The sequence below is a fragment of the Eubalaena glacialis genome, chromosome 6 (assembly GCF_028564815.1).
Source record: "Eubalaena glacialis isolate mEubGla1 chromosome 6, mEubGla1.1.hap2.+ XY, whole genome shotgun sequence".
Classification (NCBI taxonomy): domain Eukaryota; kingdom Metazoa; phylum Chordata; class Mammalia; order Artiodactyla; family Balaenidae; genus Eubalaena; species Eubalaena glacialis.
In genome coordinates, this window is record NC_083721.1 from 53,946,143 (window position 1) to 53,960,134 (window position 13,992).

The following is a 13,992-nucleotide window of genomic DNA, read 5'->3' on the forward strand; positions in this document are numbered from 1 at the left end:
CGCCTCTGCTCCTCAACTCATTTGAATTAAATGAACAACAGTTCCTGAAAGTCTCCAAATGAGACACTGTGCTGATCCACCTTGGGAAACACAAAGATTGATTAAATAAGCCTGATTTCATGGGGCTTATAGTCTAATGGAAAGATAACTAGACAAATAACTTTAAAAATCAATGAAAACTAATAAATATGGAGGATGAGCAAGAGCTTATGGGAGTTTAAGAACTAAAAGATCCAGTATAATAATAAGGGACAGAATCATGAGCAAGATGAACTTTGAGGGATTAGTGAGAACTTTTATACCAGAGATAAAAATCTTCAAGTGGAAGGAACAATGGGGACAAAGACATAGAAACCTGTAGCTGCTGAGGTGTCAGGAAAGAGCCAAATAATCTCACTTGCCTGAAGAACAGGACATAAGTAAAAGAAAAGAGGATTAAAATGGTAGAAAAATACATCATGAACTCAACCAATAATTACTGAGTGTCTGTTATGTATACAGTACCCAAAGGACTCATCTGATAGCCATCTAAAGAATAATGTTTAAACTTTGTACTGAAAATGGAGCTAATCTATGTGAAAGCATTTGACAGAGTTTGACATATAATAACTCTAATAAATGTACCTGTTTTTACTAATTTTGGGATAAAAAGTCAACAGGAGCTTTATATTTGAGCAGGAAAGACCCATGTAATAAATACACTTGATAATATAAATATATTTAAAATACAACATAAACACAAAACATGGGGTAAAGTTGAACATGTGGGAGGGTATATATTAGAACCCAGAAAAGGAGACTTCTGAACTAGACTTAAAGGAAGGGTGCCAAGATTCTGGGACTGTAGAAAAGAAAGAGGAGGGAAGAGGGGCATGCCAGGGAGAACTGTAGGAACTGATGATAAAAAAAAATCAATTCGTAGATAATAAGTTATTGAAAATTTTGAGCAGACAATAGACATCATCCATCCACTCACCCATCCATCCAATTATTCATCCAGTCTGTTAACACTTATTAGAGCTCACATATTCCAAGAAACACACCAGGCTCTGAGAAATAAAAATCAAGGAAGCTTTGTAGTCTATTGGGAAATGCAAGCATGTCAGCAGTTCACTGCAGTCTAGTGTGCGAGATGTGAGCTCAGGTACTTGGAAGAATAGAGCAGGCATGCCCACCTTAGGTTAGGGTTACTGAGGAACGCCTCCAAAGTGGCAACACTGGGTAGGGTGTGACACTGGGTAGGGTGTGGGTAACTGGTTTCCCAAGAGGAGGGTGCAGTTTAGGGAAACAAAGACAATGAGGTGTGGAAATAAGTATAGAGTATGAGGAGGTTGTTTCTTTGAGGATGAATTGAATAGAGAGATGAAGCTAGAAAAAAAAGTTCCTAAAGCTTGTCATATTAATGGGGTTATAGACTTTAACCCAGATTCAGTAATGATGCATAGAAGCGTTTCAGGCAAAAAAAAAATAAATTAGAATGAATAGTTCTGCTTTTTAGAGCTCACTGGCTTCATCAAGAAAATCAATGGGATAGGTTGTTATTAAAGGTAGGGAGACCAGACAGAAAGCTGTTGCAGTAGTCCAGGGAAGAATTTGAACTTAAACATGAAACTGAAGAACAGAACTTGAAGTAAAGTAAGGATGGGGAGAAGATGCATACAAAGATTCAGGAGTTAGAATGGCTCTTGTTGAATTATAATTTGGTTGGAACACATGTCTAAATCTCCTCAACATCAAGAAATGCTTAGTACGAGGAGCCTAGAAACTGCTACCTGACTTGCTTATTAGAAAAATGACTGTCACCCAGAGTCTAATCACATTAATGGGTCTTTTTTTAACAGTTAATAATACATGTTTTGAGCCTCATGCTTAAAGTTTCTGGATTATAAACTTCACCCTCTAACCCAGAGTTTGGTATTGGTCACATTTGGCAGAATTTACTTAGACACATTCACTCAAAAATGCCACTCCTCTTTTCCACATATTTCTACTATCTCCTGGTCAACAGACTAAGAAAGCAAAAGCAGAACTCAACTATTAAAACATTCAATAACTTCTCATAAAAATCTACCAACTACAGGACTTCCCCAAATCTAACAACTACAGAACTTCCCAGCCAGTTTACCCTGGCACATGATATGTTATTGATCCCCTAAGGCTCCAGACAGGCAGAACCTCTTGGCAGCTGGGCTTGGATCTTGAGCAGAGGCTGGCCCTGCCATGACTTCAAAAAGGTTGAGAAGCACAGAAATGAAGCATTAGTCACATGACACCTAAATATTTTTGTCTGCTGCCTGTTCTTTAGGTCTGAATCCTAAAATTGCCTTTAGGAGTTTTATAAAGCCCTTTGAACGATAACTATTTCCCAATTTTAACTCAATCCTAATATTTTTTTCTTACTGACAGTTCTTTTTGGGAAAAATGTCACAATAATACTCCTTAAGTTAAAACCTGCTTTATAAAAATCATAATCTGTTTGGCTGTTTTTAGAACTAATCGCTCAATGGTTCTGTTTTTGGAAACAATAATGCATTCAAGTTTAAAGGCACCGGTTAGGTCAGATGAAAGCATTCTCATATGCCCTCAATATGTAGATAAATAACAGGAATACTTCTGTATGAGAACTCAGTTATGCAAAAATGCAAACTAGTATTAGAGTATAAGGAAGATAAAAGAATTCAACCTTTTAAAGGGCTACATCATTCATTCGTCCATTTATTCAATAAAATACTGTGGAACTATAAGGTGAAAACCCACAGAGAATATAAAGATGGTTTCTCCAATGATCTAATAAAAGAAGCATTAATTTTGATGACTACAGAAATATGTCTGAGTTCCAGAAGGAGCTTTACATTTGGCTCTCAACCCCAAAATAAAAATCTTAAAGACAAATTAAGAAGCCTTCTCAAGTAAGCAAAGACAGAAGACAAAGGTACAAGGGTTTAGGAGGTAGGGAGAGCGTTTAATCAGCATTTCAAGAATCCCCCATTTGATTTAGTAGTGATTTCACTCACGTAGCAGTTGGACAGAAATTTCAGCCCCTTAATGTCTATGGTTATAAATAAAGGGAAGTAACGATGTCTCAAATGCATAATTCTTTGTGGTTTGAGGTGCCGGCAAAACAAACTCCTCTCTTGAAAAACATGTGAGCAATCTTTTGTCAAAAGGTCCATTTTTTACTGACCTTTTGACAAGCAAGCAATTTTTAACTCACCAGAATTTTCAGTTTTCAAAAAGAAATACCGCAAGCAACTTGTCTGATAGATTTTCTTAAAATTTTAAGATAGTTTATTTTGAAGGTTACCAACTCTTTGCATTAGGCTCAGAGTGTTAATATATGAGCTGTAGCTTCAAGACATCCTCAGCTGTTACTCCCAGAACTCTGCGGTCCCTTTCTGCTTTCTACTATTCACAAATATTTAATCCGTACACTCCTGGCTGTTAGTCTAATTCAGATGAGGATGAACCTTTTCTTTTTTTAAGTCCTCATTTGTGAATGGATATAGGAGCATTACAAAGAGCTAGATTTCTGGAACACAGAATGTCTTGTGTTAAAGGCAATAATAGTATTTCCTCCTGTAGTGCCTAAAAATAATTCAGAATACATTTTATTTAAGAAGTGGGAAAAAGGCTTTAACATTTTTGAAGTAAAAAAATTACGCATCTAATCAAACGTGCATTGCTCTGTGTATGTCCTAATCATGTGGTAGCTATAGATAAACACAGCACGTCATAGAGAAAAAAAAAAACGGGAAACCCAACGTTACAGTTAATTCACCAGTGTCACAGGACTCACATCACTGAAAGTGTATGCCAACATTTTACATCGTATTTCATCAGCTACTGTATAAATATAGAATTTAACTACAGGATGAAAACAATAATCTGTGTGTAAGCAATCACCCCTCCTTAATTCTTACCTACAGTTCTGCCTACATTCAAGGACATTCTGAGGGTGTTCTCTCATCAAAGGGGACCCTTAAAAGAAACTGAAGAAACCATCTGCCTCCTGATGCTCAGTTCTTAAGCATCTTACTAAGAGATTCCTGATAAAAGTTTTGCACGTTTTATTTAAGTTATGCAGACTTCAGATATTTAATTCCTATTATTTACCAAGCTCACCTGGGTTTGTGTCTGGATAGGAAATACCTGAGGAAAACATCTTTAGCTATTTTTGTGAGATAATGCAACTTTGTGATAACATTATCCTCATTTCTGTATCTTGTTTACACGTGCATACTTTCTGCGCAATGACACAGAGAAAACCTGAATGCCAGTGCTGAGGCCTTTTCCCACTTCAATTTCAGATCTTCGTCAAGCTTATACTCCACCTCCTAGTATAGAAAGCAGTCTCCAATGCCTGCAGTCCTGAAGTAAGTGTTCCCCCTCTGGATTGTCAGAACAATTTATTTAGGCCAATTTTTAAAGTGTCTTTCCCTTTCTGCCTTTTATTTTCTATATGTGTTTTATGTGTACACTAAGTTATAAAAAGTTATGAGCTTCCCATGTATACTCTGTCTTACATACATCTGCTTCTTAGAGCTAACTATTTAACTCAATGAATGCTCACCAAATAAATAAATGTCATATAATATTTACTTGGTGACAACAAAATTATTCAGTTACTGAGGTATACTTTTGGTGGCTAAATAGAAAAAATAGCAATCAAAACACTTATCAAAAACACTGCAGTATATTCTCAAAATACTCAGGTAAGATCTACACCATATGGAACTGGAGGCAGGTCTAAGTCATTCTTCAAACATGGATCCAAATTTGTACTTACTTGTCTCCAAAAAACTTTCTCCAGAATTCAGCAGCATCTGCTTTCGTGATACGAAAGTTATCTCCCTGGAATTGCCCATTGGGAAAGATTGCTTTGATTTCTGCCAACATGTGACTGAAGATAAGGGATAGTTTTGTAAGATTTCGTCTGTAGATACAAAGAGGGAAAAATGAACGAAAAAGTAAATATATAGGCATGTAAGATTTAACGGGAATATATATTATGAAAAATGACATTATCAACCTAGGTCAGCTCAATAAAGCCCTTAAAAACAATGTTCATAAAAACTGTACATTTAAGTTCCTAACAGGGATTCTATTAGTCATCCATGTATTCATTTAATATAAACATCAACAAGATGAATTACATGAGGTTTAATGGGAGAGACGGACACCTAAAAAACTCATAATCAAATATAAATGCTAAACAAAAAAGACAGAGTGATTATTTCTACACGGGGAATAAGGAAAGATGTGTCATTTAAGGCGAACCTAGCAAGATAAGCAGTTGTTCAACAGATGAAAGACTTAGAGTGGAGAGGAGGGGAAGGAGGAGAGGTTAGGAATAGAACTATTTGGAGAATATCTAGATTTAGCATGGCTAGAGAAGAGCAGAAAGAGAGTGAAGGAAACGGCTTGAGACAAGATGAGAAAGTTTGGTTGGGACATGACAAAAAGAGGCATCTGAACCAATGAACAAAGTTTTTGTCAAATACACTTGCCACTTCTATCTAAAAATCAGAGTTTCTGATAAGTCTCAGATATGTGCATATTTTAGAAGCTCCCTGGGTAATTCTAATGTAGTCCATAAAACGCTACTGTGATAAGGAATGGGAAGCCAAAATGGACTAAAAAGATGAAGGAAATGATCAAATCTCTGTTTTAGAAAGAAAAAGTTATGGTAGTATGAAAACAATGGTTTGGAAGGGAGGGAAATGTAGGCGTTGTCTCTATTCTAATTCCCATGTTAAGTTCTGGGAATTCTGACATGATTTAGAACATGCTTCAAACCGTGACTAACACTTTAACAGTATCATCTACATTCCTTCTTAGCTTTTCATAAGTTTACAACATTAATTATGTTAATCAGCCCAAAACTGTTAGTGTTAGATAGTAAGGAAGCAATTGAAAGATAAAATACTACAGAACTTTTCAGTTTTGAGCTGACCTTGCCTCTTTATATTCCTGCTTACTCAGAATCACCAGAACACAGCAGGCACATATCTCCTGTCGTTCCATTTTGAAGCTTTAACTGTTTTGTGTGTGTGTTGAGGGGTCAGGGCTGGGGGTGGGGAGGAGGCACTTGCATTAGCTCTCAAAGTAAATACAGAGGAAAACTAAAGAAAGCCATCAAATCTGCAATGCATATAACACCATACAATGTTTCTGCAGGACTTTGACACTGAAAGTTGTGTTTATTTGCCTTTTTTTTTTTACTCATGTATCTGTTTAATGACTCTCAAATAACAAGCAAAAAAACATGTTAGGTACCAAAAAGATCATAAAACATGCACCTCTCCGTAAAGTCACTGAAAGGAAACATGTAACTTCCTATATTATATGAATACGGAATAAATAAGGTACTTGTGATAAAAAGTGGGAAAAATAGGAATGAACAGAAAGCAATAAAGTATAAAGTAATTGACATCTCAAAAAATTCATCTCTATTGGAAAACCAAAAAGTCCCAATTTCCATAACCTTTATTATCCATGAGAAGATTTATGGGAAAGAAGGGTCAGAACTTAGGCCTTATTTTAGTGCTGACTGGCAACAACAAACAATCTGCAAAATCATTATGGTTAGGTTATGCAAAATGTTTCATCATTGGGTTTCCCTGGTGGCGCAGTGGTTGAGAATCTGCCTGCTAATGCAGGGGACACGGGTTCGAGCCCTGGTCTGGGAAGATCCCACATGCCGCGGAGCAACTAGGCCCGTGAGCCACAACTACTGAGCCTGCGCGTCTGGAGCCTGTGCTCCGCAACGAGAGAGGCCGCGATAGTGAGAGGCCCGCGCACCGCGATGAAGAGTGGCCCCCGCTTGCCACAACTAGAGAAAGCCCTCGCACAGAAACGAAGACCCAACACAGCCAAAAAAAATAAATTAATTAATTAATTAATCAAAATCTTTAAAAAAAAAAAAAATGTTTCATCATCTTCTTAGATTCAGCCACACTTCTGCACAACTCAGCCTAATTCCAAGGTAAAACTTCTTTAATTAGTTGAATCTTTGATCTTCTCATTTATGTCAACACACCCTCATTTAGGTGACGGTAGATTTAAGAAATCCAGTCTTAGGAAATGAAAAGTAAACTGATGAACTATATCCAAGGAAAGAATTGCAGCCAATATAAACTGCAACTGACTTTTGAAATTTGAGTTTAAGGAAAAACATAAAGTCACATTTGAAAATCTGCAACGAATTTATTTCTATAATTAGGCAAACGAGTTAATTTTCTACCAAACTTCCAATTGATACATACAGAAGAAAAAAGAAAAATCAAGATGGCTGTAATTAGGGAAAACCAACTGTTCCTTATTTTCTGAATTGGTTGCTCTCCATCCCCTTGTTTCTCTGTTCTTTAATCATATCCAAATGTTTTTCATTTTTATTTGTTAAATCTAAAGCCTGAAGCACAATACCAGTGATTACCCATCTTGGATTTCTGATCCACTGGCTATGTAGGCACTAAACTTTGAAACAGAAATAGTAACATTTTATCTTTATAATTTACAGTCTAGAAGCTCTAATAATCACTATATAACTAATCACTGTTAAATTATAAACTGTGTGTATAGTCCAATTTTCTTGTTCCTACAAACAGATCACCACATTTTTATTCGACTTTTTGCATAAACTAAGGCAATGAAAAGATCTATTTTGCCTTTAGTCTTTAAAGAAACACAAATTCAAGTTGTTAAAAACATGTGAATGCGACAGTTTTGTGTTACTTTATTTTTCACATATACCAGAAAGCATATTTATATTTATTTTATATCTAGTTTTTAAAAACACACACCATACGTATGTAAATGATTATTTTGGAAACCCTTTATCTGAAATATCGATTTACAGAGGTTGCAATCCACACCAAGAAATGAAAAGAGCTTATAGTTAATTCTATTATCTGATGTCATTTAAATTTACTGTCATAGCAAATAGGTTTGTTTTTTATATGACTGTGTGGGAGTTTTTTGTTTACTATATTTTGCTTTACATTAAGCTTTAGTTCCCCACCCCACTCTGCACTCTTAGATACCCATTTTAAAAATAAATAACCTCCAATTTTGAAAATAAAATCCAAGGATACAGTCATCTCTAATCATCTAGACATAGAGGGAAGAAAGGCAACAACTCCACATCTTCTTTGTAGATGAATTTTTTTCCTATCATGATATTTTTCCATACTTTGCCAATTTTCCCTAAGCCCACTTGATTGCCGCTCATCATAAGACCAAAAATGATGACTGCTTAATAAAGGATTTGAAGCATCCTAATTAAGATATGTATCTATTACTAATACTAATATGTATCTATTACTAACACTAATCTATTACTAATCTATTACTAATACTAATATGTATCTATTACTACCCCAGAACAACTAAGGAAATAAAATTTATCTACAAAGACTCAATAACCTTAAACATAACTTTAATTTACAAGAAATTTTGCAATACTTTCACTTTCAATAATACTTTCAATAATACTTTATTTTGACTAATTACTACCACATTATCTCCCATTAACCATCAAAAGCTAAGCCATTTTTAAAATTTGTTTTGTGTGAGATTTTTTTATAAGAAATAATTTTGGAGTAAAAGTATTCTGATACACCAGGTAAGCAAGAAGTAGCTTCTAGATGTCAATACTGGGTAAACCAGTAAAGATGTTAATATACAGAGGAGCCTTGAGAAGGGGGAGGCAGAGAGGAGCAAAGACAAAGGAGAGGGAGAAGATGAGAAGGAAAACTATCTGCATTTTTTTAAAAAAAGTGTAATGAATGCATCAGCAATGTCAAGAATATCACCTAAGAAGCAAGGTGCCTCTTTTATCCTGAATTTGGTCACCTAAAACTGTCCTTCTTTAAAACAGTATGAATCAATTTCTCCAAAATTCAAGTTACATTACTGCACAGAATGTGAGGTCGGAATGATGGGGCATCACTCTTTACGAATAAGTCTTAGTAGCTTAAGTGGCTACAGCCAACATCATCAGGAGGCTGAAGGTACACAAGATTTGATGTAGGATGACACAATCCTACCCTTAATAAACTTATCACATAGTAGGGGAGAAAAAGACATGACTACATTATTATCATACAATATAGTGGGGGCAATGCGCCAACGATAGCCATCTTGAGATGAGGAATTTGAAAAATGAATAAAAAATACATCAAGACTTGATTAGTAGCCTCCACTAAATGTAGGAGACACACAAAGAGAATAATCTAATTAGATCGCATGTAGTCCTTGACTCTTCTCAATTCAAGAAACAGCTGTGTCATAAATCAAGGAGGAAATAAAAAGCTTTAAATGCTGAATTAGTGAAAAACTTTAAATGACACTTCATATCAGTGAGTTCCAAAGTTTCTGAGAATGTACTGTTTCTGGTAGAAGAAATGGGAGCCCATTTTTTATCCAAAAACTATTAATAATTCAATTTTTACATTTAAAAGCTAGAACATGTGCTTCTTAATCTTTACAAGGTGGAACAAATTCAACATAAAGAGAAAGGCAGGACACAAAGAATATAAACAGTGGCACTGAAAATGAGACTCACGTCCAGTTAAAGAACAATTACCAGTCACTCTATTTCTGACGTAGTGCCTTCCAAGATGGGTTTAGGGCGTTACTTCACACTGTTTTTGACCTTGGGAACATTTTGATTCCTAAGAAAGTGAGGATACTAGGCTGATGCAAGCCTTGCCTTTCATTTCCCCCTCTTGGGAATAGAGACTATTATTAAGATGACTCCTGAGCGTCTTAAATAAAACTGGATCTTATCCATTCTCTTGCCTAAGTGCTTTAAAGTTTTCCATACATCTAAGGGGAATACGAGGCAGATTTTTTTTTCAACTGAAGTATAGTTCATTTACAATATTGTGTTAGTTTCTGGTGTACAGCAAAGTGATTCAGTTATACATATATATACACATTCTTTTTCATACTCTTTTCCATTATGGTTTATGACAGGATATTGAATCTAGTTCCCTGTGCTATATATACAGTAGGACCTTGTTGTTCATCTATTTTATATATAGTAGCTTGTATATGCTAATCCCAAACCCTCCCCAACCCCCTTTCCCCTTTGGTAACCGTAAGTTTGTTTTCTATGTCTGTGAGTCTGTTTCTGTTTCGTAAATAAGTTCACTTGTGCCATATTTTAGATTCCACATATAAGTGATATCATACGGTATTTGTCTTTCTCTGACTTACTTCACTTAGTATGATAATTTCTAGGTCCATCCATGCTGCTGCAAATAGCACTGTTTCATTCTTTTCTATGGCTGAGTAGTATTCCATTGTGTATATATACCAGATCTTCTTTATCCCTTCATCTGTTGATGGACACTTAGGTTGCTTCCATGTCTTGGCTATTGTAAATAGTGTTGCAATGAACACTGGGGTACATGTATCTTTTCAAATTATGGTTTTCTCCAGATATGTGCCCAGGAGTGGGATTGCTGGATCATATGGCAACTCTATTTTTAAATTTTTAAGGAACCTCCATACTATTTTCCATAGTGACTGCACCAATTTACAAGGAATACGAAGCAGATCTTAAAAGTCCAAATCCCAATGAAGACGCAGAGTCTACCCCAAGTCATAAGAGAAGTAAAGTGTGAACAGAAACATTCTAACCTGAGACACAGGCAGTAGGACAATTTTTTAAGCTGCTCCATGTTACTCCATTGAACTGCTCACTTTAAAACAATTTAGCAAACTATGTCAGTCCAAAAGCTGCACTAAAATAGGTAACCAAGGAAGGTCTTTTTCCTTTCTTAAAGGACAAATCATCCACCACTAACAAGGCTAGGGAGACCAAGTGCAAAATTGTGGCTGGGAAAGATGAACCCTGGGCATCCTTTGATCTCTGCAGTATACTCTCAAACGTGTTGCCCACAACGGTCTATTAAGAGCAGCAGGCCATCTTACAAAATAAGAATGATGCACTCAGGGTAAATAAATTTGCTTTCTAAAATAAACAGTTTTGAATGGACAATTTACAAATGCCTTACCTAAACCCAACTAAAACATGAAATGTTCCTATCACATTCAAATGTAATATCCTTTGACAAGTTCCCAGAAGATATTCAAAAGATATTCTGTCTAATTCTTCAACTGCTGTGTATTAAAGAGATTGGCCCTGAAATTTGATAGTACATATTGGGTTCATATCCTTACTCTGCTGGTAATCTTGAACAAGTTACTAAACCTCTCCCTCTGAATCAGTTTCCTCATCTCTAAAAGTTTTAAATAGAAATGCCTGTCTCACTAAGTTGTTGTGAGGAGTAAATAAGATATGAAGGTAAGAGCCTAACACAACTAATTTTTAAAACTCTCAATAAATAAGAGTTATTATTAACTCTACCTGCCACCTCTGTTTAAAAGTATAAATATCCTAGTAGTCTTTCTTCGTTTCCCCATATAATACTATTGTTACTTAAACTGATGGCCATCTTAAGGCCATCATTCTCACCTTATTAAGATCATCAATTGTCATGGTGGCCTCTTATAATTCCACAGCAAACAATGGGCGAATATTTGATTAATCCATTCATTTATTCTGCATATCTTGACTGAGTGTCTACTAGACTATGTCTAGGTAGGCACTGATGATACAAAGGTGAAGATGACACAATCCTACTCTTAATGAATTTAAGGGGCTTAGGGATTGCCAAAGGTATAGAACAACATAGTGGGAATAAAACTGAGATAGAAGCAGAACAAAGGTGGTAATCAGTGAGAGAGACAGAGGAGTCTACAATTTTGGGGGTGATGGATGCAGTTCTGACCAGAAAATGGCCCTGCAATGGGTAGGAACAGTACAGTGAAGATGAATTAGGCGAGGAATTAGAAAACTCCAAGGGTGAATGGGGTCTTTCATGTGGATTTTGAAATTTCCTACGATTATGACAGCAGTTTGGATGAAGAAAAGGACTACAATAAGCCTTATCTCAGTACATTCAATAAAACTTCCCAAATAATCTTTTTAAATGTTAGCTATTTAAACTTTGCAGCAATGCAGAGTAGGATTATCCCTTTGATGATTTCAACAAATAATTTTATATGGAAAATTTATTATGAGAAACTACGACAGTATGATATGATCACTCGTACTTTCATCTGGTTTAAAAGTTTAACAATATCTACTTCAATAAAGAAAACACTTTTGTCTTTAGTGTTGGACTTCTTTTGATTTTTAAACCTAATCTGTAACAAGTATCCTTTTATAAAATAAACCTTAAAAATGTAGACCAGTCTATTACTTGACAGAGAAAAGAAAAAACTATTCCTTCATTTCTATTTAAGATAAAATATCAATACAATAAAAATTCTGTGAACCATGTGGAAAGTTGCCATTGCAACGATTCCAATAGAAGCAGCCACTAGTAATCATAGTAGAACTTTGTTTTCTTTGAGTTTCTTTGATAGGTTCTTTTTCAAAAGAAAAAGAAACACTGGAAGTTTAAACTATACTTTTATGACCTGGGGTACTTTGATAAAAGAAGAGTCTCATCATCAAATAGACAAACTTGACCCTGAAACAATTTTTTTTTTAATCTAGATTCATTTTTGTTCTTTGCAATTCCCAGTAAATCGCCGTAAGAAAAATTACAGTGAAGTAGCAATCTGAATTACGTCAATTAAGTCAGTACTTATTGCTTCTAATGAAAATTCTTAATTATTTTTACTTGCTACATTCCCTAGTCCACTATTTTTATTTTTTGTCACATTTACACTTCAGAGATAGCTTTCACTTCGACTCATTAGAATATGGTCCAAATTTTTCCTACAATATTTTCTTCGAGGATTTCTCCTGTCCATGGGACCAAGCTACCTTCCACCATTTCTCACACCACTTCTCTGTTCTCTCCTCGAGCATTTGAATGGCCTCCTGCTCTTCCTGACCTCTCCGGCTCTTAACCTCGGGTTAAGCCATATCTTCCTCCTTACTGATTCAAAGTCCCAATGTCTCAGCCTGTTGAACTTTCACCTGCACCAGTTTTATGTCAAAGTACGGCCACGGTATCTTTTCCATCCCCCTTCCAGGATGTCATCTATCAGGCTATTAAATGCCACCACTTCACGTTACCTGCCGCGGCAGGAAGTTCTCTCTGAAGAGTACCACAGTTATTGTATATACATATTGCACTTCACCTCAATCAGAGCAAAAGTCTTTGTTGGTGAAGAAAAAGTCTTATTATACCTGTAACAGCTTCTTACACATAACAGATAACCAATAAATGTTAATGTCAATGACCAGTAAAATATTTAAAGAAAAAACACATAAGAATTTCCTGACCCGAACAGTGCTAATGAACAGATCGATAGGAGCAGTACATAAGAACAGTTTACAGAAACACTACATAGTGAAGCATCAACTTTCCAAACTTTGATGAAAAGGAATTTTACCAAAAGCTGCTTTAAGAGAGAATTAAAAATCTAGTGTTTGACTCTAAATAAGAAAAAACAAAAATCTTTGCTCTGTGAGTTGTAGTATCTTTTCTCTCCCTCCCTATTTTTTCTTTGTTAATTGCATAATATAACAACAGCAATGAAAGGAAATTAATGCTGTATGCCCCATGTGAAGTTTCCAGAATCTCAGTAAACTGAACACATTTGTCATACTTTCTGAGGAAGCGTAAACATAGTTTCCATCACATTACCTGTTCCCTGACAGTTACTTCCTCCTTTTGACTCTGGAAATTTTCCTCATTGATACCTTTGTCCCACTTCAACCCTGCTCCCCAAGAATGGAACAAGTGAAAAACAAATGAACCACAGAGCAAAGAGATAGCTCACTCTCTGGTGCTCATGTTCTGCATTACTGACAAGAAAACTAAAATCATGACATTTATTCCAGCTCTTCCCTGGGGTTAAAATTACTTTATTCAAACGGTTGAGGCAAACATAAAAATAAACATAATTTGGCCAAGCAATTCTCATTTATTTTTGGTATAATCTGACATGGATACCACATTA

General features: G+C 35.6%; 1 protein-coding gene across 1 annotated transcript in view; it reads right to left on the bottom strand.

The window, feature by feature from the left end:
- Positions 1-13,992, bottom strand: part of CBLB (Cbl proto-oncogene B) — a 208,409-nt gene that overhangs the window by 108,013 nt on the left and 86,404 nt on the right. The window contains exon 4 of the mRNA XM_061194148.1: positions 4,787-4,933. Coding sequence (XP_061050131.1) covers positions 4,787-4,933 — 147 coding nt within the window. The remainder of the gene's footprint in view (positions 1-4,786; positions 4,934-13,992) is intronic.